Consider the following 26,486-nt stretch of genomic DNA (forward strand, 5'->3'; position numbering starts at 1 on the left):
TGTGGTCTTGATTAAGGAAATGTCTTCTGAAAAATTAGTTAATAGATATACTTCTGAGCATTAGAATTAAACAAAACAGGTCTTACATTATTCTCAGCACAAATTGCCAAATAACCTTGTCATTGTGTGTATGCACTACAATAGTTCTTCCAGTTGGCTCCAGAGGTACACCACATTTATGGAGCTAGCTAGTCAGCTGCAAATTCAAATGGTAAGAAAATCTTTAGTGTTATGGGACACGGGCATGTAGCTATATATGACATATGTATTTTTGATACAATTAGTTTGTTCTAGCCTCAACTATAGCATCAAGATATTATATATATATATATATATATATATTTCAGAATGGTTGAAAGTTGAACCTTTTTGAGGCTCATACAGAGAAAGCTAGCAAAAAAAAGAGAATGTGGAATGCATAAACTACTGTTTTGCATAGGAAATGAAGAAAAACTTGTAGCAAGTCTACTAATTAGAATATGATTACCATGTAATTTGGTCCTCATCGTCAAAGCTTCCATTTTTATCCTTTCTTGATCCTCCCTTAATCTATTTAAGAACAGTTCTGTTCCAATGATTTGTCAACCAGTTTACAGATTAGATCTGTAAGTAAATAGTTAATGAAAAAATTAATTAAATGAATAAATTTATGCCTTAATATGTGAAAGAGACCACTTATAATGAAAATTTTAATGTGAAGAAAAGCAGGAAATATATAATTACCTTTTAATGGTGGCTGACTTCTTTCCATATTTAGGATCCCAATAATATTTATATAACGATGTGTTATTCTTTAGGGCATCATCTTCGCTTATTTTTTGAATATGATCTGCAAGAGAAGAGAAAATTAAAAGTGGTTAACATATGAAAAATGGTTTAAGGATAGTAAACATATATGGAATGAAGAATTAATATTAGTAATGACTTAAAGCTTCTAGAAGGAACTAATATACTGTGAAGTCTAGCCGCATCACCACTGCACCGACAGTGTGAAGACTACACAGCCACCATCTTTGACAATGGTTGATGCATTTAACACCGAACTCCAACTTGCTCAACAATTGTGGGCTACTGTCAGAAGCTGTTGAAGATTGTGGCCATACAACCGACCTTGTAAGCCTATAAATAGGTTCATCCCGTTGCATGCAAGGCAAGCCAAGAGAGCAAGCTCAATATCATCCCAAGTGAGGAATATTGAGAGTAAACTCCGAGAGAGAGAGTGTTTAAGTTCTTGAGAGAAGAGTGAGCAATTCTAGAGAGAATTTGACAGTGTAGAGAGAGGTTCCACGTGAGAATCTCCACAAGAGAAGTTTTTATTTTTGTATTCTATTTCCAAGAGAGTAATAGAATTCTTTTTATTTTTCTTCTCATATTTCTTCTCTAAAGTGGTTAGAGAACCACAACAAGTGGTATCAGAGCTCCAGGTCGAGAGCTTGGGTTCAAAATTTAAAGAAACAGAGCCTCTATTCTTCAAGTTGGTGTTTCGAAAAGTTGCTCAAATAATTAATTTGACAATACCAAGTGAAAGTAGTCGACGAGACGAGAACAACCAAGCTCGTCGGAGAGAAACGTAGAGTTTCACGCGCCCGCACGCGCCACCTGAAGTGTTCTGTAGCAGATCACGCGCCTCACGCGTCGTCTGGAGGTTGAAGACGACCACGTCAGCAGACACGTCAGCGCACCAAGCCACGCCATCTGCCACAATAACCGACACGTCGTCAGCCACGCAATTGACACGTCATCTGCCATGTGTTGACACGTCAACACAATCTGCCACATCATCAAAAGTTTTTGAAATTACGGAACAGCCCCTGAATTGTTGGAAATTACAGATTGACCCCTATAATTTATGTATTTACAGGCTGACCCAGAAGTTTTGTGAAATTATATTTTTGCCCCAAAAATTCTGGTAATTATATTTTGACCCCGAAAGAGTCAAGTCCACCATTTTCGGCCGTTCCGGACGCAACGGTTAACTCCGTTTTGCCAAATTCGGCTCCATTTTTGGTTAAGCCATAATGTCAATGGAAGAATCATCTTCGGGAGCTATGGTTAAGCTCACTGCCACAAATTATACACTTTGGAGACCTCGGATGGAAGATCTCCTCAATTGTAAAGATCTGTTTGATCCTATAGAAGCTAAAGGAGAAAACCCCGATCCCAGCAAAGAAGCAGAATGGAAGAAATTAAACATGGGACACTGGCAATGTAGTATATACCAGGAATAAATGAATGATCAGGAGAGATTTTTACCAAAGTTGGTTTAGTTGTAAAGCTAGCTAGGAATCAACTTCTCCAATAGCACAAGCAAAATGGCCTCTCTCTAATGCAGAATTATATCCCCTGTGGTCTTGATTAAGGAAATGTCTTCTGAAAAATTAGTTAATAGATATACTTCTGAGCATTAGAATTAAACAAAATAAGTCTTACATTATTCTCAGCACAAATTGCAAAATAACCTTGTCATTGTGTGTATGCAGTACAATAGTTCTTCCAGTTGGTTCCACATGTACACCCATTTATGGAGCTAGCCAGTCAGCTGCAAATTCAAATGGTAAGAAAATCTTTAGTATTAACCATGGGACACTGGCAATGTAGTATATATGACATATGTATTTTTTATACAATTTGTTGTCCTAGCCTCAACAATAGCATCAAGATATTATATATTTTATATATATATATATATATCAGAATGGTTGAAAGTTGAACCTTTTTGAGGTCATACAGGGACAGCTAGCAAAAAAAGAGAATGTGGAATAGATAAGCTACTGTTTTGCATAGCAAATGCAGAAAATTTGTAGCAAGTCTACTACGTAGAATATGATTACCATGTAATTGGGTCCTCGTCATCAAAGCTTCGATTTTTATCCTTTCTTGATCTTCACTTCATCTATTTAAGAACAATTCTGTTCCAATGATTTGTCAACCGGTTTAGAGATTAGATTTGTAAGTAATTAGTTGATGCAAAAATAATTAAATAAATAAAGTTATGCTTCAATATGTGAAAGAGACCACTTATAATGAAAAATTTTAACGTGAAGAAAAGCAGGAAATTTATAATTACCTCTTGATGGTGGCTGACTTCTTTCCATATTTAGGATCCCAATAATATTTATATAACGATGTGTTATTCTTTAGGGCATCATCTTCGCTTATTCTACTAATATGATCTGCAAGAGAAGAGAAAATTAAAAGTGGTTAACATATGAAAAACGGTTTAAGGATAGTAAACATAAATGGTATGAAGAATTAATATTAGTAATGACTTAAAGCTTCTAGAATGATCTAGTATTTATCATATACTTGGGCAGTAAGGAAGACCTTGGAATTGGTGAAGGAAATATCTGAAATTAGCAATATGAAGAACCGACATTGAGGAAGTATCAATATGAAGTGTGAGTTACACAAGTGGCCTAAATAAGTGACAGTAGAGAGCTGTGTGAGATAGGTGTATCCATAGTATAAAGTGCCTGTTTATGTGTATAGAAATTGGACATGGTATGAGAGCTAGATTAGCCTCAACATGGTGATGATTTGAATAACTATGAAAAATATAAAATTAGGGCCACATGAATTAAATACTACGTTGAGGATAACAATCTTATACACTGTAGTCTGCAGAGTGTCTGCCAAGCCAACAAAAGAAAAGTAAAGCTCATTTCGTTGACATATAATAGAGTAAAATCATATTACCTTGAGGTTGCTGCTGGAGTAGAATGTTATCAATGTATTTAATCCTCTTCCAATCTGCACCAGTTTCTTTTTGGCATCTTTTCAATAAGGTTGGACAATCCACATTCTCCAGTGTCTCCAAATGGAATTGTGTTCTTTTAGGCAGAGATTTCAAATTAGGACATGAAAAAAGTCCAAGTCTTTTAAGCGGTTTAAACTTCCCAATATACCCTGGAAGACTCTCTATGGTACAACACCAAATCTCGAGTTCTTGGAGGGTGGTAAAAACATCTTTAAGCCCCTCAGGAAGATTCTCTAGTTCTGGAAGATGATCAAATCTCAGAAACCGGAGGCTTTTGAGACTTTTCCACACAATCTGATCATATTCAGAGCCCAAGACCTTATCCCCAATAATGCACAGACTTTGCAATTTGGAAAGAGGAGTGGAGGAGGAGCTTCCATCATTCATTAATGTCTGTTTGATGGAGCTTTCATCTGTCATACTTGTATTTATGAACGGCACCAAGCTAGTGTTCTTCAACACTAGCCATTCCTTTAAATTCGGGTAAAGCGGCATGGAACACAACTTGGGGCAATCTTCGATCATCAATTTGGAAAGACGAGGAAACGCCAAAGAAGCATCACCTTCTTCCCACCGTCCCTCTAGATCAGGCAATTCTGTAAACCTTACCTCTTCCAGTTTTTTGATGAATTCTGTTGACGATGAGGGATTGCTCTCAGAATTGTGATCACCAGACTTGTTGGAGATATACTTCAAATTAGGCATGTTGTCCAGTATCAATACCTTGACAGCTGTGAGCTGAGTAAGCGGTTGTAGACTTTTGCATTCGCATTTTTGTAATGAAAATTTGACCAGATTTGTGAGAGAGAGAAGCCAATCTGAAAGCTTGTCACCCCTGTAGCCGAATAAACCCAATTCTTTAAGTTTTGAGTTCGGCTTCAGACCTTGTAGTGTATCTTGAGCCTTGTCGTTTGCTGCTTGGTCATCGGCGTCGAGATCGAGTTCCCAAGCTAATGTTAAAGATTTAAGGTGTTCTTTCCCCTCCAAATTTGCAGCCTTAGAATAGTCAACATTAACATTTCTCAAATTTCTGATTTTCAACTCTCCTCTCAAGTTGTTCAGCTCCTCTAATTCTTCTAGCGACTCCAAATTAATGCCCTTTCTATACAAACATTTTGGTACTGTTGGCGTTAGTACTCTACTCTCTCCATTGCTCCTTTTCAACACAAATTCTGACAACGTCTCGAGCTGAGTTAGCTTACCAAGTCGAGGAGGCATATGAGTCAAATTGTAGCACCAATCATGATACGAACCTAGGACGACCTGCTCCTAAACCCGTATTATATTAGCTCGGATCTTTAATTAAGTTCAAGTTCTAATGGAATAGACCTCAACCCCTAACCATCCTGTGGTTAGAAACCTTGGTATAATGAAGACGCCACAATAGGGGATGGAAAACCTATTGATAAGTCAAGCTAAAACAACCAATTCTCTAATGGTGTTTTAGGTGTTCTCAAAGAACAAAGAGATAATTAATCTCACAAGTATTTTTTTAATCAAATCAAAGTTGTATTATTATTGAAAAATAAGCCTTTAAATAGGCTACAAAGCCATGAAATAAAACCCTAAAAAACAAAGGAAAAACTGGCCACACACATAAAGAAACCTAGTTGGCCAAAACTATACTTCCTTTCCTAATATAAGTTTGATTAATTAATTCCTTTATATTAAATTAGGAATTAATTAATTTACAATGGAAAGAATAAAATAAAAACCTTCCTAAAGTTATTTGTCCAGAAAATAAATAAATAAAAGCCAAAAAAGTAATGGTAGTTTCCTAAAATAAAAAGTAAAAACAAATTAGGAAACTAAAAATGCTAGCTTTTTTATCAAGTTGAATTTGATCAATCTTTGACCTCTTTGAGCTTCAAATCAGCTTCTATATGCTTTTCAGGATGCCAAATAAGCTGAATATGAAGTCGCACACAGAAAAAATAAGAAAAGGCTAATACAGTAAAATACAGTAAAGCCAGCAAGCAATACAGCAAATTCGGCCAAATTGTTGAGGCTGTCCGTACAAGCCCTTTTTGATTGCATTTGAGGCTGATTTAACTTGATTCGATGACCTCTTAGGCATATGTATTGAACCCATAAAGCATTGGAACCATTTCATGCTTCCCGGACTCCAAAAATGTACCAAAACCGTCACCCGGATCCTTATCGGCTTCCACCACTTGGATGCTTAGAATAGGCTTTGTATCTTCAAGTACGAACAAGCTCTATTGAGATTGATTACCCTCTGTATAAATACTCCCAGGTTGTCCTTAAATCTCTTAATTTGAGCTCTTGTGATTGGCCTAGTCTTCATCCGTGTCGAGTCAGCACCCCAGCGGGTTATCGGTTGAGCGGCCTCGGGCAGAATCACATCATTCCCCTCCTCTTGAAAAGGATTTGTCCTCAAATCAAGATCATCACCTGAAGCAAAAGGAGTTAAATCAGCAATAATAAATGCAGCACTAACACTATACTCACCTATTGAATTAAGGTTGTAGGTATTCTCGTGCATCCGCTTCAAAACTTGAAAAAGTCCATCCATAGGTGGCATGAGCTTTGACTTTCTTTGTTTAGGAAACCTTTTCTTTCGTAAGTGCAACCAAACCAATTCTCCTGGGTCAAACACTATTACAACAAAATCTAGAAATACATGCTCATTATGGTAAAAATTACACTTTTTAAAGTTAGCAAACAATATTTCCCAAATTTTCAAATTGCTACTAAGTAAAGCTCTCAACAATGCAGATAAAGTTCTAGGCAATAAAGAAATCTTTAAATAAGTATCTTTAAAATTCATGGTCAGCAATGATTTCTTATTCATAATTACTTTATTAACATCACCAAAGCTAAGATAAAAATTTATATTTTTCCTTTCTTTTTCTTTCATACTCACTGATTCAATGGGTTTTACATCACTCTTGGCTTTTGCACCAAATTTCTCACTTTCGGGTTTAATATAATTTTTCCACTCAAACTGGGTTTTAGAAGACTTATCTTGGACAGCAAGCTCACATTTTTCCTCTTGAATGGATGGTAGTCCACTTGGAATTTCATTTGGGAAGACATCTCCAAATTCCTTCAAAAGAGAAATCATTGAACTTGGCAATTCAAGTTCTTCAAAGTTAGTTTGATCATTAAAATAATTTTCCTTATAAATCATGACCAACAAAGGTTTCTTACACTCAATAACCTTATTAATATCCCCTAAACTCAAATAAAAGTTGCTACTTGACCTTTCTTTTCTTTCTTTTTCTTTTTCCCCCTTGGATTGGCGCAAACCTTCGGATTTCCCTTCCTTCTCCAAGCTCTCGGGTTTGCCACTCTCTTTCCCCTCTCTTTTGATTTTTCCTTGATCTTTCCACTCAATATGAGTCTTAGAAACCTTACCTTGATCAGCAACCTCATTCTTACCTTCTTGAAAGGATGGTGAAGCCGTTGGTGCCATACTTGCTTTTTCCTTAAGCTTTTCGGCTTCTCTCCTTTGTTGCATTTGTAATTGGTCTTTGTAAACCTCTTTAGGAGATAATGGTTCCAGCTTGAACTTCTTCCCTTTAAACCTGAAAACAATACTATTTTCTCGACCAAAATGAGTAGCATCTTTATCAAATTGCCATGGCCTACCTAATAGTATATGTCCAGCAATTATGGGTACAATATCACATAAAACTACATCCTCATATCTACCTATATTAAATTTTACTTTGGCTTGTTTATTCACTTTTATTTCACCACCATCATTAAGCCATTGTAATCTATAAGGTTCTCGATGTTTAAAAGTTATTAAGCCTAATTTATCAACTACAATGTTACTAATTACATTTGTACAACTTCCACTATCAATAATCATACTACAAATCTTACCTTGAATTTCACATCGGGTGTGGAAAATGTTCTCTCTTTGAATTTCATCCTCATCTTTGTATGCAGCAAGTACTCTCCTAGAAAGCAAGTTTAATTCAGCGTTGGATGCTTGCAAGGTTTCGGGTTCATCCTCCAAGTCCTCCTCCTCTTGCTTGGCTTCATCCTCACTTTCTTCGCTTTCCGATTCTAGCTCGTCATTGCCCTTTAACACCATAATTCTTCTATTCGGGCATTGGCTAGCAATGTGTCCTCCACCCTGGCACTTAAAACACACAACATCATGAGTTCTAGAAGGTTTAGGATCTAATTTTACCTCATTCTTTGGTGCTTGGACAGATTTGGTTCTAGTCTCTTTCCTTGGCCAGTTTGAACTCTCTTCTTTGACTTTCAGCTTTAGCTTGCTTTCATAGATGGGATTGTTCCTCCAGCCACTTGAATTGGACCTTCCACTGTTGGAAACGCCTCCAAACCATGATCTTACACCCCTCCTCTTGAATTGATGCTCTAATTTAATAGCCACATGCAACATCTCCTCCAATTCCACATATTGTTGCAATTCTAGTTGATTGGCTATTTCACGATTCAAACCACCAAGAAACCTTGCCATGGTTGCTTCCCTATCTTCATTCAAGTTCAATCTCATCATAAGCATCTCCATCTCCTTGTAATAATCCTCCACGGATCCATGTCCTTGAGATAAAGATTGAAGTCTTTGATGCAGCAACCTATGATAGTGTGATGGTACGAATCGCTTCCGCATGGCTCCTTTCATTTGTCGCCATGTAGTAATCAAGTCATCACCAACTCTCCTTCGGGTGTTTTGCTCATTGATCCACCATTGGAGTGCATAATGTCCAAACTCCATTGCTGCCAATTTCACCTTCTTAGCCTCCGAATAATTATGGCGGTCAAATATCATCTCCATCTTTTCTTCCCACTCCAAATATGCTTCGGGGTCACTTTTTCCCATGAATGGTGGGATGTTAATCTTGATATTGCTAAGATTGTCATCTGTTTCTTCCCTCCTATATCTTCCACAGCCAGCTCTATCTTGGACAGCAAAAGTTTCATCCATACCTTCCTCAAAGTCTCCACCAAAAGGCTCCTCATCAAATTCCTCTCTCGATCTTTCGCAACCTCCTCGTCCTCGGCCTCGTCCTCCATGGAATTCTTGCCTATTTCTTGTGTTTGGAATTCCTTGGGAAACTTCTAGCCTTCCCATCCTTTGATTCACATGCTCAACTTGAGCACTAACCCGCTGTATTGACTCCAAAACAGCTCTCATGTCCACTTGGTCTCCACTCCCGGTAGCTCGGGCATTGCCATGGAATGCTACCAATTCCTCCTCATTGATCCTCAAAGGTGGATCTCCTCTCCTCATTCTTGATTCTGTCATGTTAGTATAATAATGCAATAGAAATAAAATAGGACCTTACCAATTTCACTCCCTTACGTGTTTAACTCAAATGAAGACTCGACACTCGTGTTTGCACACTTGTTTCGGCTTTTTACCCTCTTTTAAGCTCACACACTCTTGCCTTTTTCCACTCAATGAATTATCTCAAAGTTCTAATTAAAACACCCATAAAACAGCAATTAGATCACTAATATGTTTTAATTAAACTTATCAACAAAACAGTAGCAAAAAGTAGGCAGTATCGAAAGAATCCAACAAATCCTAATTTTTCGGCTTTCTAGACAAGAAAACACAAAATAATGGGAAAACGTTGGAATTTTTGAAAACTGAACCAGATGGTAGTAGATTATGAGTTCAAGAATAAAATTCTAGAAAAAGAAATTCAAATATGAACAAGAATCAAAGAGAACAAAAATATAGAAAAGTGTTGGTTGTTGTTCTTATAATTCAAGTTTTGTATCAATTCCTTTAACTAATTTTAATCCAAAAAATATAAGCACCCAAAATCAAAATATCCAGTAGCAAAAATAATTTCCCAGCAACTCAAATATTGAATAAATAATCAAAAAACCAGCAGCTCCAACAAATTTCCAGCAAACAAATCAAACTCCAACAAACCGAACTATTTTTTTCTTATTTTTTTTATTCGGCGTTACCTCTTCTTTTTTTTTTTTTTTTTTTCACTCACAGAACATAAACAACTGCAGTAGCAAGAATAATTACCAAAGTTGCAATTCTAACTCCAAAACAAACACCAAACCCATGACCTACAAATAAACACAAATGTGCAGTTTTTTTTTTTTTTTAATGTTGCCGCAAACTCTTTTTTTTTTTTTTTTTGAATATATGAATGCAAATTACTAAGACTAAAACAGCAAAGGAAAATCAACAAAAACCAAAATTATCAAGAACAATGATAAAAGACAACCAACAAATTAGGAAACAAAAATACTATAAAACTAGGAAACCTAATTCAACTAGGAATGAATTTTTTTTTTTTTTTTTAAGATGCAGAACGTGTATGGGATGGATGCAATCTTAACCTAATGCTAAAATTGTAGAATAACATGAAAACAAATAAAGCAAATAAAGATAGATCAAACCTGAACAAAATTTAGCTCTGATACCAAATGATACGAACCTAGGACGACCTGCTCCTAAACCCGTATTATATTAGCCCAGATCTTTAATTAAGTTCAAGTTCTAATGGAATGGACCTCAACCCCTAACCATCCTGTGGTTAGAAACCTTGGTATAATGAAGACGCCACAATAGGGGATGGAAAACCTATTGATAAGTCAAGCTAAAACAACCAATTCTCTAATGGTGTTTTAGGTGTTCTCAAAGAACAAAGAGAGAATTAATCTCACAAGTATTTTTTTAATCAAATCAAAGTTGTATTATTATTGAAAAATAAGCCTTTAAATAGGCTACAAAGCCACAAAATAAAACCCTAAAAAACAAAGGAAAAACCGGCCACACACATAAAGAAACCTAGTTGGCCAAAACTATACTTCCTTTCCTAATATAAGTTTGATTAATTAATTCCTTTATATTAAATTAGGAATTAATTAATTTACAATGGAAAGAATAAAATAAAAACCTTCCTAAAGTTATTTGTCCAGAAAATAAATAAATAAAAGCCAAAAAAGTAATGGTAGTTTCCTAAAACAAAAAGTAAAAACAAATTAGGAAACTAAAAATGCTAGCTTTTTTATCAAGTTGAATTTGATCAATCTTTGACCTCTTTGAGCTTCAAATCAGCTTCTAGATGCTTTTCAGGATGCCAAATAAGCTGAATATGAAGTCCCACATGTTGCCCATGCTTGAAAAAATAAGAAAAGGCTAATACAGTAAAATACAGTAAAGCCAGCAAGCAATACAGCAAATTCGGCCAAATTGTTGAGGCTGTCCGTACAAGCCCTTTTTGATTGCATTTGAGGCTGCTTTAACTTGATTCCATGACCTCTTAGGCATATGTATTGAACCCATAAAGCATTGGAACCATTTCATGCTTCCCGGACTCCAAAAATGTACCAAAACCGTCACCCGGATCCTTATCGGCTTCCACCACTTGGATGCTTAGAATAGGCTTTGTATCTTCAAGTATGAACAAGCTCTATTGAGATTGATTACCCTCTGTATAAATACTCCCAGGTTGTCCTTAAATCTCTTAATTTGAGCTCTTGTGATTGGCCTGGTCTTCATCCATGTCGAGTCAGCACCTCAGCGGGTTATCGGTTGAGCGGCCTCGGGCGGAATCACATCAAATCAATCTCAAGATGTTTGAGGTTGACTAGTTTCTCCATATCTTTTGGCAGCTCGTTGAGTCCACAGCATGAGGAGAGTTTCAGTGTCATCAAATTCGGTACCTTGGTGATTGAATCAGGCAATAACTTGATACCTTTGTTTTGAGAAAGATCAAGGTATTTTAGATGCTTCAGCTTATCAATGGACTCCGGCACAACTTTGATCCCTGTAGCATGCAGATCCAATGTGCGTAAGTTATTATAATTGGTAATGATATCTTTAAACGTTGAGCTACGTAGTTCCTCCTCAGTTTCCTCTTGCAACTGGCAAGGCAAAATAATTGTTCGAATCCTTGGCCTCTTTTTCTGAAAGAACGAACGAATTTTTCTTGACCCATCTAAATGAAAATGAAACGAGACATGTTCGGTTGTTTCATCAATACCAATAGCATGCTTATCCTCTTGAGTTCTTTCATCAGTACCCATATCACTCTTATCCTTCTTTTGAGTTATTTCATCGTTGCCAATATCATGCTTATCCGCTAGTTTAGTTCTTTCATGAGTGACAATACCACTGTTATCCTTTTGAGTTGTTTCATCATGATTACCAATATCATGCTTATTCTTTAGTGTTCTTTCACCATGAGTACCAATGTCACTCTTATCCTTTTGAGTACTTCTTTCATCAGTACCAATTTCAAGCTTTTCCTTTTGCTTTAGTGTGGCTAACCTTTTTCCTGATACAAGTACTGCTAGGTCATGCATAAGCTTTGGCATCTTGCACGTCGTTACAAAGCCCTTCTCACGATCTACTTCCAATTCTTCAAACAAGGATCTCTGACATAAATCCTTAACATAATCATAACCCACATCCTCCATTCGTTGTCCTGGCAATGGATAAATCAACCCTTGTGCCATCCAAAGGTGTATTAATTTTTTCACTTCAATCTCAGATTGTTGAGGGAATATACTACAGTAGGCAAAGCATTGTTTCAACTCTGGAGGTAGAAGATCATAACTAAGTTTAAGGGAGGGCAAGATTTCTTCATTGACGACTTTTTGAAATTCTTTATCGCGGAAGTTGGACCAAGCTTGGGTTTCTAGATTTGTGGACATGAGTTTTTCACCTACTGTCTTTAAGGCAAAAGGGTTTCCTCCACACCTTTTTACAATCTCCACTGCAACCTCCACAATTTTAGAGTTGATTGGCTTCTGCAAATCAAATGCAGATCGTTGGAATAGGTCGCAAGACTCACGTTCATCTAGATGGCGTAGCATATGGACGTTCTTGTCTGTACTTGCAGTAATCTTTCCATCAAGTTTACTACAAGTAGTTATTATTATTCTGCTCCCATCACCAACAGCATTTGATAACAAGTTTTTGAAGTGTAGCCACTTTCTAATGTCCATATCCAAGACATCATCAAGTACAAGAAGCAGCCATTTTCCATCTATTATCTGTCGAAGCTTATCATGCAATTCACCTTCTTCGAGGTAGCTGAGGCTCTCTGACAAGGCTGCAGAGTCCTCCTTGTGAAGTTGTTCAACGCTAAGCCTGTTCACTTCATGGAAGGTGCTAGGTCCCTCAGATGGTGTGCACTGTGGTAGTCTCTTTGTTGTAGACTCAAGTCGTTCGTCCTGAACATCTTTTTTAGCTGTATACAGAATGATTTCCTCGACAAGTGATCTCATGTTAAATTTATGAGGAGGGATGATTCCCTCAACAAGTGATCTCATGTTAACCCAAATTCGCAAATCAAAGTCGGTATCCTTCTGAGATATTTGCCGTTGAAATAAGTTCAGAGCAAGTGTGGTTTTTCCTAATCCTCCATTACCTACTATGGCCAAAACCGCCACATGCTCTTCTCCATTTGTTGTTATCTCCTTCCAAAGTTGTTCTTCAATAGCCTTCTTATGATTGTCCAACCAACTATCTGAATTAAGCCTATTCACTGGGGGGTCCAACTCCTTAGTGAAAACTTTACGAGGCCTGAAGAAAACTTTATGAGGCTGTTCAGGCCTAGCGTTATCTCCAGCTGCAGCGTTTTCCATATTTTTTATTGTTTCACGTAGCTTCTTTGCCAAGGAAACTAGTTGTTTTGAGTTTAGGACCGGTTTGGCTGCCTGAGACCAGAATTGAGATGGACTATCAATTAAATTTTTTTTAAAAAAAGTACTAATTTCTTTATAATCTAAAATCTATGTCAAGTCCAAATCCGGTATTCTTTTGTTCAAATGCATGGTACGTATTAAAAAAGTACACAAAACCATGATCCGTCAAACTATGGAAAAAAAAAATACAAATAAGGACTATGATATATTACCCATAAAATATATTTAAAATTTTTGGAAAGTAAAATTTAAATATTACTCATAGGGGGATTATCTCTAGCATTATCTGACAACTTCGTAAAAACTTTACGAAGCTCTTCAAAAGTTTTGCCCCCAAGGAAACTCGTTGTTTTAAGTTTAGGACCGATTTAGCTGCATGAGACTAGGATTGAGAAAGACTCCCAATTAAAAGTTCCTAATTTAGACTCCCAATTAAAAGTTCCTAATTTCTTCATTATCCAATATCTATTTCAAATCCATTATAATAAAATAGCTTTATTCACATTATAAAAATTATTAAGTACAGTAAAATTGTAATGATTTTTAATATTACAAAATACCCATTGATAAAGGTTAGAAATACCCTTAAGCATTACACATATATAGTCCAAATTACATATATTGCATGGACCAATATTATCCAGGTTATATTTACTGCACTCTTAATGGTAGATAAAAAATAAGCCTACTTGTATAAATTGGAGGAATGTATAAACTCCAGTATACATATATTAGATGGACCTATATCGTTCATTTACGTATATAACACTATTACGAGTAAAATAGACATATTTTATTAGTGTAGAAATCAAAAATATGATTTAGTATCAACATGTGTAAAATATAATGTGCCAAATAATTTTTGTAGTATGAGTAAATCTATCCTTATTCTAATCCTTTAGACTACGTTAACTATCCTTATTCTAATCCTTTAGACTATGTAAAAGTAACGAATAAAGACTGATGATAAAATTCTCCATAATACGCTTACCAAAAAAAAAAAAAAAAGGAAGAGTAAATTTTAAATATTACATGAATAAAAAATTATTAGTAAAAAATTGAAAATTAACTTAAAAAATTATCATCTTAAAAATACAAAAAAAAAAAAATCTCAACTTATTAATTTTATATTAGTTATCATAACTTCCATAATCATTTTAGTTTTTTATCATTCTTTTACAAAATATACGGGTAATATAATATTGTAGCAAAAAAAAAAATTGTAAAATTTATTTATATTCTTATTTATTCTTATATTATCTTATATCACTTTTAGTTGATCATAATATCATATTATTTATCAATTTAATGTAAAATATTTATATAGTATAACATAATGAATATTATAAATAAAAGGACAAATTACATAAAACCTCTTCAACTATCTAACTCTTACAAATAATCCCTTACTAGTACCCCCCAACCAAAAAAAAAAAAAAAAAGAAAAAAAGAACCTTCAAACTATTAAAAGATTACAAATCAAATAAAAAGTATACACCAAGTTAAAATTATCCTTACAACAAGAATCTAAAATTTAAAATTACATAAATTCTCAAAATAAATAAATTTATTTAATTAATATTAATATTAATTTAAATATCTTAATTTTTGAAGAAAATAATATTTATATTTTTGAAAAAAATTATTTTTAATGTTTGATTCTTTGATGACAATATTACAATTTAATATTTTTTGAAGAAAATATTATTCATAATATTGTTTTTGAAGAAATTATTAGTTTTAATATTAAAATAATAAAAAAAGTTAATTTTACCCACTTCCACTAAAGTTTGACTAAAGTTTGACTTAAATACAATTTGATTACTCTAACTTTCAAAAAGATCATCAACCTTCGCCAATTTTTTAAAAATCATCATCTTCCTCACGCATTTTTTCATTTATATTCCTCAATATGATATCTTTAAGACCCCATTATAAACATGCTAGTTGTAATTTTTAAAACTTGAGAAATTAAATTATAATTAATCTAAATTTTAAAGATCTAGATGAAATATTCTTAAAAAAAAAATTGGATTAAATTATTAGGAAAAAGGTATAATGGATATGCCAAGATGGTGTTTTTGTCAAATTAAAATAAGTTTCAGCATTCATACCCATATAGGGGTGCTCGTTGCAAGTTTTTTAAATGAAAATTTCATTTAAACCTTCTCAATTTTATCTTAATATCAATTAGATCCTATACTTTTAAAAAATCATCAATTAGACCCCGTTTGTCAGTTAATTGTAATAATTAAACGGCTACAATTATATTTTTATAGTATTATTCAATTATAAAATACTGATTTTTAATTTTTCTTTTTTTTTTGGGGCTTTTAGCATAAGGAAACTGACAAATATTGGAGCTATTTTAATAGATATAGAAAACTAAAGAAAAATTAATGATAATTTTCCAAAAACGTGGAGTTTAAGTGTAATTATAGTAAAACTAGAAGGGTTGAAATAAAATTTACCCTTTTTCTAAATATGAGATATTAGTCCAAATTTTAAAAGAGGTAAATGGAATATTCTCTAAAAAAGATTAAATTATTTGAAAATGTATAATGGATGTGCCGAAAAGGTATTTTTGTCAAATTAAAATAATACTTGGCATTCACACCCCTATATGGGTGCAGATTAAATTATAATTAGTTGAAACCTTAAAAGGCTTAGATGAAATATTTCTAAGGCAAATTTAGATTAAATCATTTGAAAAATGATATAATGGGTATGGCCAAAGGGTATTTTTGTTAAATTAAAATAATTTTTAATATTTTATTGGTTTGAAGAGGCCATTTGTTATACGTAATCATAGTTGAGGGGTTTATTTGTTACATTAATAGTTTAAAGAGATTAATTGTAAAAGTCATATAATTTAGGGGTATTATATAATTTGCCATAAATATAATAAGAGTATTTATTTTTTTTTAATCTTAAAAAACTGTTGTAATCCCTCTTTTTTATTACAAAATTGACATTACGTTAAGGTTTAATTGGTAACATCGTTCCATAGTGAAGGGGTTATTTGTTATTTATATAGTTTGAAAGAGTTATGTATCTATCAAATAATATGGAGGGGTTTTATGTATTTTGCTCTATAAAAGAGAATGCAAAAAGAAGGATTAATTGTATTTCAGTATTGTTAACTTTTATAGTAATTGCGATTTAGACCCTTGACTTTCATAAGTTGTTATTTAGACCTAATTTACAGTTATTATAGTTTGTATCATATTTGGCTTTTGGCTAATAGAATTTAATAATTGTCTCATGTGTAGTTCACGTGATTGGTATTAAACTTTCAAATTAGAATGCATTAAAATATGAAATTTCAAAACTGGAGCTTACCGTTTTTAAAAAAGTCAGCAATTTGATATCCCATGTGTAGCTCACATGAGATGCTTTTTAACACTACTGTTAGTAAAAAGTCAATATGGTTCAAATTGCATTGTAAGTTGAGTTTTTCAATTGTGACTTCTAAAAGTTGAAAATCTAAATTGCAAAATGGTTGAGAATACTAAAGTGCAATCATCCTTAAAAAAATGTTTAAAAGAAAAAAAAAAATTTTGATGTAGGAGTGAAAATTAAGGGAAAAATACAAAAATCCCCTATTCAGCTTCCAAATTTATTTACAGTTTCCTCATAAACATTTTTTTTTTTTTTAAAACAAATTTCCCCTCCACTTGTTACTCAATATCCAATTGAGTTTCACATTAATGCACTGGTAGGCGTGGAATTTATTAAGGTTTTACTAAAACCTGTTTGATTCTGATTTTGTTAACCTCCATATTTGAGGATAAAGGAGGTTAAGAATGGGAATCGACAACAGGATTTAAATTTTATCTTTAAATGGAAAGGCTTATTTTTTACTTTTTTTAATTTTTTTTTAAATTTTTTATATTCCAATTTTCTTTTGATGTTGGGTTGAAATGGATTTGATGCATGTTTGATTTACCTTCTTTTTTTTTACTTTTTCTTTTTTTTTTTTCTTTTTTTTCCCAAAAGCTTAGTATTATTAGTGAATCACCATTTTATTTATATTCTTTTTCTAACAAATGCCTAGAACTCAAATACCAATTTTGTTTTTGGATGGACAGAGAATCAAATGTTAACATAATTAGACAAGGCTATTTATCAAATACAAATGGTTACTAAAAAGAAAGGTAATTTGTAATTGACAAGGAAGCAGTAGTAGCAGTGCGTACCTCATTCAAGACCTCGTCCATCAAGTCGTCTGCTTTATACAGTGCATCTTCAGTCTTCGTCTTTCTTTTGACTGTAAGGTTCTTGACCCTTTTCTTCTTATCTGCATCACCCTGTATACCCTTGAATTTTGAACCGATGGTGTCTTCAAGTAATTCCTTTAGCTTATCCTCATCCTGCAACAGTACATCATCGACTGGCTTTTTCTCTGCACCATCATTTAGAGCCTCCATGATGGGTGAAATAAAGTCTTTAAGTCCCTTCGGCTGCTCTTTTTCTCTTATCTGCGCAGCTGCATACTTTATCTTCAGAAGGATCGAATCGGTAACGGTAGAGACTGTAGATTCTTCCATGGCCGATGGAAAGAGTGGTTTTCCGAAAATTAAGAGGTTGACCACAACGAGAAAGAGAATGATTGTGATTAGAGAGATATAAGGTGCTTTCCTTGCTTTCCCTTCTCTTATTACTTATATGGCTTTTCTTATTGTAATTTGCATGCTTCTTTTTATTTTATTTTATTTTAGAGTTGTTGCACTTTACTATATCCTTAAGTTTGGGCAAAATTGATGATAAATAAAAAAAAAAAAAAAGGAGTTTGGGCAAAGTTTATTTTGGGGTCTCTACAATTTTCATTTAACATTTGATACCCTTAAGTACCACAAAGCATATTAGTGACCAAACCGTGTAATGCTAATGGAAACCTAATATTGATCCATTCCATTTTAAGCCTAAATCCATTTCTTTCTAATTTTTTGATCATTAATTTTTACCAAAATAATAAGAAAAAAAAAACTCATCAATTATTGGACAAATAAACCAAAAAAAAAAAAAAAGAATTTAGTGTTAAAATTGGATAAACCGTTAAGTTTCACTATATTTAATGATTTTATCACCAATATGTAATTTTTTAACATTTAAAGAGTATCAAACGTTAAAAGAAAGTAATAGAAACCCCAAAATTATCATAGAACATAATTAGGTGACAACAAATTATTTATATATATATATATCACCTAACAAATTATATATATATATATATATACATATTTTAAGCTTTATTGGCTTTTCCTAAAGTTCCACATATATATTCAATAATGGGGCCTAATGTGTAAGCTATGTGTGACTCAACAATCAACAACATTAGCTGGACCCCGTTAAGGAGTCCCACATGCATCTCAGCGGCTGGTTGGTACATGATACAGCGTTGGAACCATATATTTAATGGTTAGTGTACTTTTACTGATAAAACCATTTAGAGTACATAGTAAGATAAAAGTCCCCCTCCTCAAATTGTAATTAAAAAAAATGGTTGGTAATCAATACCTAAACCTCCTCAAATTGTAATTAAAAAAAATGGTTGGTAATCAGTACCCATTCAATTTATTTAAGCTTTGTGTGACTCAACAATCAACCACATTAGCTGGACCTCGTTAAGAGACCCACATGCATCTCAATTGCCGACTGGTCCATGATTCAGCATTGGAACCATATATTTAATGGTCAGTTAATGTAATTTTAGACTTGGTCCACCGCTAAAACTATTTAGAGTACATACCTAAGGATAGATATCCCTGTCCTCAACTTGTAATTAGTACCTAAAAGTCAATTTGGAAATTTTATGATTGTTATGATACCAATTGTAAACACACTCGTAAACTATGCCCTATCATTCTTTGTATATTGGTTTTGATACCATTACATTTACGTATTTTTCTGTTTAAAATACATTCTGCTTTATGATTTTTATTTTATTTTTTTATTTTTTTTTCTCTCTGCCAAAATTTCTTGATATTGTCATTAAGTGACTATTATATTTCAAAGGTACTTAACATTAGAAGAAAAACCAAAATAATTTTTTTTTAAATAATAATAATATGACTAAAGAGAAAAGGATGAAATTTTTTTAGTGATTGATATAGTTTAATTCTTACCTTTTCTTTTTAGTTTGTCCATTCATTTAAATGATTATATATTTCACGACTAAAACAAGAAGACAAGATACTAAATCCAAGGCTAGGCTAATACTAAAGTGATTGTGACTAAATGCTAAATCCAAGGCTTGGCCGGCCTAAGACCTTTAGTCTGTCGATGCAAACTTACCTCAATGTTTTCTATCTCCATTTTTGTCTGATGAGTGACATAATGCCACTTTATTTAGAAAACAGTAACAAAAAGAGATAAAGATAAATTAAATTGGAAAAAAAACAAAAAAAACAAATGAGATGACATTATACCAAATCCTAATCCAAATTTCAAAATTTTTAAAATAAATCATTTAGAGCTTTTGCTAATAGATTTTTTATAAGTATATCTATTAGAAAAAAAGCTTTTATTCAAAAGTTATTAAGTGTTTTGCACGTAAAAATTTTGACTTTTTAGGATAGTTTTCCTACATTAAAAAGAACATAAAAATATTATTGAAAGTAAATATATTTGTCAAAGGAAAACTAAACTTCCTTTAAAAGTTTATTTTTGACTTTTTGAAGAAGCTCAAAATTTGAGTTTTCAAGAAAAGTTTAAAAAAATAATCTTTGTTATTTTTTATTTTTTAATATCAACATGTGCTTGTTGATCATGGGTTTTTAGCTAAACACCAATGTTTTTAGCCAAAAAAAAAAACCTTTTGGCTTCCACATACAGTTTTTGAGATTAGGATTTTCTGTCAAATATTTTCCATCTCCTTTTATTTATTCCCCCCCCCCCCCCGCGGTCTTCTTTAATGACCTGTATCAAAGAGAGTTTTTGAGATTAGGATTTTCTGTCAAATATTTTCCATCTCCTTTTATTTATTTCCCACCCCCCCCCCCCCCCCCCCCCCCCCGGTCTTCTTTAATGACCTGTATCAAAGAGATAAAATGAATTAAACATATTTTATTTTTATTTTTTATTTTAATTCCAAATTATCTACCGAACCCAAAGTTTGATAAAAGGTAGAAAGGGGGTCATGTAACACGTGAATTCAATAATAATTGAGGCTCTTTATTTGTCTAATCTTGAATATTCAATAATTTATCAAAACGAAGCTTGAATATTCAATATAGAGACAAAAGAAACACCATATATATGACCCACCCTTGGAAACTCCCGCCAAAAATTAATACGCATTTCAATGTCCAATGACAAAAGTACCATTCCAAGGAGATTAAACAAGAAGATCTCGATCCAAATTTGTGGTAGTTTTATTTTTTTTATTTCTATAAATGAGGATATCGTATATTTGTTTTTTTTTTTTTTTTTTTTTTTTTGGGATGAAAATGATATCATATATATATGGTAGAAAAAGAAGATCTCGATCCAAATTATCTTCTGGATCCAAACTTTTGATCGAATATGAAAAAGACAGGGTCACGTAACATGTGAATTATTTAATAATCGATGTTCTTTATTTGTTCTCTTTAATATTCAATATAGAGACAAAATAAACACTATATGTATGGCCCACCCTTTGAAACTCCTTCCAAAATTAGTTGGCATTTCAATTTCCATGACACAACTACCAATCCAAACTAATAAATGTTTTTCGAAAAGCTTAACCATGCTCATTTTGCAAAGTCAAAACCTTTTGCCTCTTTTACCCCCAACAAATCATGGAATCCTAAAATGTTAGGTATGTATGCAGCAGTTTCATATATCTTGAAGGTGGGTTTTGGTCTGGTCTCTCGGGCTAAGCTGTGTGTAAGATACCAAATGAACAGACACTAAAATTTCTCTCTAAATTAAATTAAGAGGATGGGATAAAAACAAAAACAATGGATTGTATACCACAGCTAACACAGAAAAGACAAAAGAGAAAGGAATCCATGTATGTCCCTTTCAATCCAAATTTTGTTGAAAGGTTTGAAAGGTTCAAATGACTGGGTGTAACACGCGGATTCGATAATAATTAATGTCTCTCTAAGGTTGAATCAATATAGAGACAATAGAAACACCATACATATGACCCCACCCTTTCAAATTGAAACTCCTGCCAACATTAGTAGGTGACATTTCAATTTCCATGCCACAAGTACCATCCTGAACTAGTAAATGTTTTTTGAAGTCCTAGCTATGCTCATTATGCAAAGTCAAAACCTGTACCTTTTGTACCACTTACCAGTACCAATTCATGATCAATGTATCCCAACATGTTGGATATATATGCTGCAATTGCATATGTCTTGATGGTGGTTTTGGTCTGTTCTTTAAGGTTAATTGTGGGTCAGATAGTAAGGGACAGAATATAAAATTTTGTTTCTAAAATTTATAGGAAAGGAAAGAAAAAAGCCAAAAACAATTATTAACAGATAAAAGGGAATAAGGGAGAGGAATCCATGAATATGCATGTGCTATAAATGTCCCCTGCAGATTGATACAACTTCTGATTATCTAACATTTGAAATGATGGGGTGGTTCAATCCTTGTCACATAGACGTGTCCATAGATGTTAGAATTGGGAGGAAACCATAAATTTAAATAACTGAATGGGGCAAAAAGGAACATGTGGTGCTCCTTATTTTCAAAAGTTTTCCATCAAAATAAAGACAAAAGAAGAAGAAGACTATATGAACCACTCTTTGAAAATGGTCCTCGGTGGCTACACATATGTTCGAAGAATGATGTACTTATTTCATCTTAATATATATTCTCAATTTTTTTTTTTTAAAAAGCAATCTTTGAAACACCTGGCTTTTTGATAGTTAAGTACCTTGACATTTCTCTTTCTACGCTAAGAAAACAAATCCAGCTTGGTTGATCTTTATAAAAATTTTAAACAAATTATTTTGCTCGAAATAAACTAATCTTATGAAATCAATTAGTTGTATATATTGTTATTAGTTCAATTTGATAATATTATATCAAAGACATATCAAATCAACCATTTAAATCTCACAATGTTATGAACTAATGTTTATACACTAAACGAGTGTAAAACTCACCAGTTATATGAGCAGATTGTTTCATGGTTGTATATGCATAAACCACACTCTCAAGAAATTATTCCAACTGCATTGACATCATAAAACATATACATATGAAACATATATGGTTGCAAGAAAATGGGGTACAACATAATGGAAAACAAAGATTAATATATATATATATATATATTACATTATATAATGCATATGAAACATTTATAGCTGCTTTTTTTTCCTACTTTTTGATCTGCTGCTCTTGAGACTGGGATCCCAAACCCAAATGATTCATGAGCAACCAACTGAAAGTCAAAAGCTCTCCACCCTTTCTTAGTTGCTGTGCATGGACGATTGCCTGACAATTAATTGCACTATAGCACAATAATTCCACCCAAACCCTACTCATCAGCTCCCACTGGTTTCCCTCCAAGCTTTGGAGTTGGTTTGCTAGCCTACATGCATCAAACAACACGGATTTGCTACTATTTCCTTTCACTTCAGCAGGCCTGTATTTGGGTTTTACATTACTCAATTTCTTGCAGGCTTTCAGATGATCTGTTAGGAAGTGTTTGGAAAAGAAACCCTTTGCCTCTTCTAAAGTATCCTGAAAAACTATCTCCCAAATATTTCCCAGAACTGGTGCCAGCAATTCCTGTTTCTTTGCCAGAAGATAAAACATATAATCCGAAATGTTCTTGCAAATTTTTTTACTCATATCTATCCTCTTCTGCTCATCAACATGTCGAGGACCACCATGATGATGATCGTCTTGATAGCAAAGTTCAGTGGCTAAGTGCCAAAGAAGAAGGCTTTCGGCATAGTGAAACTCGTTGATGCTCCATTGGAGCTTGACATAGCTCTTAGAGCCTAAAAGAGCACGATCACCTCGGTGTGAACATGCCTCCTTTGCATCACTTGGCTTGGAAGATTTCTTTTTCAGCTCTTCGAAGATCAAACCCTTGAGTTCTTCAATGTTCTTCTCCTCCGACGTAAAATACCAAAATATATGATCTTTATCTAGCAAGGAAGAAACGCAGCCAGAGAAGAGCCACTTTTCCAATTTGTTGAGTTTAAGGCAAAGTCTTATCATATTATACTGCGAAACCGATCTAGACCACCTTCTGCCTTTTAAAATACATTCTCGAATTGAGCTCATTTTATCTGACAAGTAAGCGGACCAAGATATTTGGTGCTGTGGTGACATTCGCTCTGGAAAGGCCGGAATATATTTTTTCCAGCCCTTCAGGTAGATGAACATGAGGAGCCAGTCAGAGAAACAGAGCTTAATTCCAGAGATAATATCATCAAATATAGCTCCACTAACCAGTACGTAACTAAGGATGAGTTCGAACTTTTTCAACTTATCTTTATCAACCAAATAATGAAACGAAATGAAAGCAACAACCATGGAACACACGCTAAGAGAACGAACAAGTAGCCCAATTCCAGTGAACAACACAGAGACCTTGGTGTGTAGAAGCTGGTACATTAAACTTAGCTCATACTCCATTAATCTGAAACTCACATCAGAGCTGATATGGAGAAAAAAATTCCTGCTTGATTTTTGATCACCTGGGTTCAGAATGTAGCCCACAAGAAGTCCCCTGAAATCCTCAAAGAGAGAATAAGCCGTAATTAGTAGTTCCATATGCTTTTCTGGATCATCTATACTTCGACCTTTGTAAGAATGTTCATGGCTTTCCACTATTGTCATCTGTGTCTCTTCCACAACCTTAACAGACCTTGTTTGGGAGTATCTCGCCACGGATTCTTCATAGTCATAACCAGGATTTGGCTTCGGCAATGTAGTGGATCCGAAACGCTTCAAGTTTGCGAGATACATAGCCATTAATCTCTCTCCATACTTGATTGCTCCAACGATGAGGACGAGGATTGTTGGGAACCATATTTTGTTGTGGGGAAATGTTTGGAACAAGATATAAGCAGCGGCAGATAACTTCGCAATGAGTCGAAACAAATGGCGGATCCAGAGTTCGTTATCTTCAAGAGAATAAGAGGTAATGCTATCAGGACCGCCGAGATGGAGCAAAAGAAAAGCGACCCAGAAAGCAAGAATATCTTTGTTGCCTTTCTTGGGATCATTTTGGCTATTGGAGATTAGTCCTATAGCATAAATAGCAATCCAGTCCGCCACAAGGTAGGTAGACCAGAGAAATAGGCTTAGTATAATGTTTCTGCTTCTCTGCCTAAAGGATGCGAAAAGGACTAATATGATTTGTGTGAAGAGGCTTAACAGAATGAGACTCCGGATGTTCCATAAATACCAGAAATTCTTTAAGTTGTCGACCCACATTTTTGCTAGATATCAGGAAGAAGAAGAAGAAGAAGAAGAAGCTGCATAATTGAAAAAGATAAAAATCCGAGGACTAATTAAGAAGTGACTTTGAAATCTGATAATTTCTTGTTTACATTTTTAGTGAAGATATTCTAAAATCTAACAATTTAAATCGGATTTTGAGGGTTAAATTAGTCAATAACAAAAGGAGAATTGAAAATTTTAAAGGTTAAAAAAAAAAAAAAAAAAAAGCACCATATATTTAATATAGATAAAATTTATGAAAATTCATTTTCTGAGAGAAAAACTATATATATATATATATATACACACATATTTATGCTAGTTTTTTTTTTTTTTTTGGTAAATACATATTTATGCTAGTTAGCAACATAAACGACGTACTTTGCATATATAATTGTGTAAGATTTTTGCACATTCTTCAGAAACAAACTTAGTTACTAAAAATTTTCAGGGAATTACTTGCAGCTACCTGCAGAATCAACTAAGTAGATAAAATATTGTCAGAAATCAATCTCTGGCATAAGAGAGCAATAATAATAATAATAATAATAATATATTTAATATGATGTATATGAATAACTCAGTTGTTATTGTTGTTTGGGAATATTTCATTTACACCTCTTAATGTTTATTTTAATTTCAATTTAGTTTTTAAAATTTTAAAAATTACAACTGACATCTTTATAATGATTATAAATAAAATTATTTTGAAGGGAATGAATAAAATAATATGGAAGAAAAATAAAAAACTGTTTAAAATAAGAAAGAAAACAAATGATATTTTTAAAATTATAAAAATCAAATTTTATTTAAATTAAATTTTAAAAGAAATAAATAAAATTAATCCCTGTTATTTTATTCTGACATTTTCTTTAGCTTTTTCCTTAAGTCAAAAGTTTCATGGTACCCTGCTGGCATCAGCAAAGGTTCCTCATGCTAGATGGAGATGACATTCACTTGTCATGTAAAATTAAAAAAACAATTTTGTTAACTTTAGTTCTTTAGTTTCTGCAACTTGGATTTAACAAACATATAGCGACTAAATAACACAACTTGGCCACTGGGTCTTTTTATAATTCGTTTATTTTTTCTGACCAGCACATTCTGGTGGAAAAATTAAAGACGACTAGGTAGACGTTTGGTTATTTTTAATACCACAAATTTTTTGTTTTATTGTTAGTCTTTTTTATCGGAATGCATTGGAAACACATTTTTTTTTTTTTTAAATAAGTTTTGTTAACGAGTCAATTTTTCAACAAAAAATTATGTGGTAAAGTCAATATATATAACCAATAAGATTGTTGTGAAATGGGAGAGGAAAAACTTATTAATTTTTAAATTTTTAAATAGAGATTAGATTCATATCTAATTAGATATGAAGATACATTGTGATCAAAGATTAAAAAAATGATAATAATTATAAAAAACATTTAACATATATATGAGAAGAAAAAAATAAAAAATAAAAAACGTTAACATGTATGCAAGTAGGAGTGACCTAACCATCCATTTTATAAACTTAATCATTTACCTTTAATATATTATCACTACAAGTCTGAGAGATGCAGTTTTCACCCCAAAAAAAGAAGGAAAAAAAAAGCTGGCCCTGGTTGGGGACTTTGGGCTGGTCCATGTTGTTTGTAAGTGGCACAAGGCCGAATTTTGCTTATTTGTTGTTCTGTTT

The 26,486-nt window shown here is 33.2% G+C and overlaps 3 protein-coding genes across 4 annotated transcripts; all 3 read right to left on the reverse strand.

Annotated features, from left to right (window-relative positions):
* Positions 1-2,263: 2,263 nt before the first annotated feature.
* LOC107417727 (putative disease resistance protein RGA3) lies at positions 2,264-4,986 on the reverse strand. 2 transcript variants are annotated; one of them, XM_060814819.1, is made up of 6 exons: positions 3,697-4,986; positions 3,068-3,173; positions 2,832-2,909; positions 2,713-2,736; positions 2,460-2,539; positions 2,264-2,370 (listed from the first exon to the last, which is right to left on the reverse strand). In XM_060814819.1, the coding sequence occupies exons 1-3, from the start codon at positions 4,973-4,975 to the stop codon at positions 2,894-2,896; spliced, it is 1,401 nt and encodes a 466-aa protein (XP_060670802.1). In that variant the 5' UTR covers positions 4,976-4,986; the 3' UTR covers positions 2,264-2,370; positions 2,460-2,539; positions 2,713-2,736; positions 2,832-2,893. The 2 variants fall into 2 exon arrangements, with proteins under 2 accessions (XP_060670802.1, XP_060670803.1); XM_060814820.1 differs by lacking the exon at positions 2,713-2,736.
* Positions 4,987-10,641: 5,655 nt separating this feature from the next.
* LOC132800478 (putative disease resistance protein RGA3) lies at positions 10,642-18,308 on the reverse strand. Its single transcript, XM_060814236.1, has 2 exons — positions 17,590-18,308; positions 10,642-13,402 (listed from the first exon to the last, which is right to left on the reverse strand). The coding sequence occupies exons 1-2, from the start codon at positions 17,938-17,940 to the stop codon at positions 11,291-11,293; spliced, it is 2,463 nt and encodes an 820-aa protein (XP_060670219.1). The 5' UTR covers positions 17,941-18,308; the 3' UTR covers positions 10,642-11,290.
* A 4,412-nt stretch (positions 18,309-22,720) lies between these two features.
* LOC125422362 (uncharacterized) lies at positions 22,721-24,796 on the reverse strand. Its single transcript, XM_048473757.2, has one exon. The coding sequence runs from the start codon at positions 24,794-24,796 to the stop codon at positions 22,721-22,723; it is 2,076 nt and encodes a 691-aa protein (XP_048329714.2).
* Between the last annotated feature and the right edge of the window lie 1,690 nt (positions 24,797-26,486).

Source organism: Ziziphus jujuba, chromosome 2 (assembly GCF_031755915.1).
Source record: "Ziziphus jujuba cultivar Dongzao chromosome 2, ASM3175591v1".
In the NCBI taxonomy this organism is placed as follows: Eukaryota; Viridiplantae; Streptophyta; class Magnoliopsida; order Rosales; family Rhamnaceae; genus Ziziphus; species Ziziphus jujuba.

Excerpts from the sequence above, each read along its gene's own strand:
- LOC107417727 (XM_060814820.1), bottom strand. The coding sequence starts at position 4,975 with ATGCCTCCTCGACTTGGTAAGCTAACTCAGCTCGAGACGTTGTCAGAA. Across the intron at positions 3,174-3,696 it reads ACTCCAGCAGCAACCTCAAG|ATCATATTAGTAGAATAAGC; the intron begins GTAATATGATTT and ends CTTCTCTTGCAG.
- LOC125422362 (XM_048473757.2), bottom strand. The coding sequence starts at position 24,796 with ATGTGGGTCGACAACTTAAAGAATTTCTGGTATTTATGGAACATCCGG.
- LOC132800478 (XM_060814236.1), bottom strand. The coding sequence starts at position 17,940 with ATGGAAGAATCTACAGTCTCTACCGTTACCGATTCGATCCTTCTGAAG. Across the intron at positions 13,403-17,589 it reads TGGACGAGGTCTTGAATGAG|GCAGCCAAACCGGTCCTAAA; the intron begins GTACGCACTGCT and ends TTCTGGTCTCAG.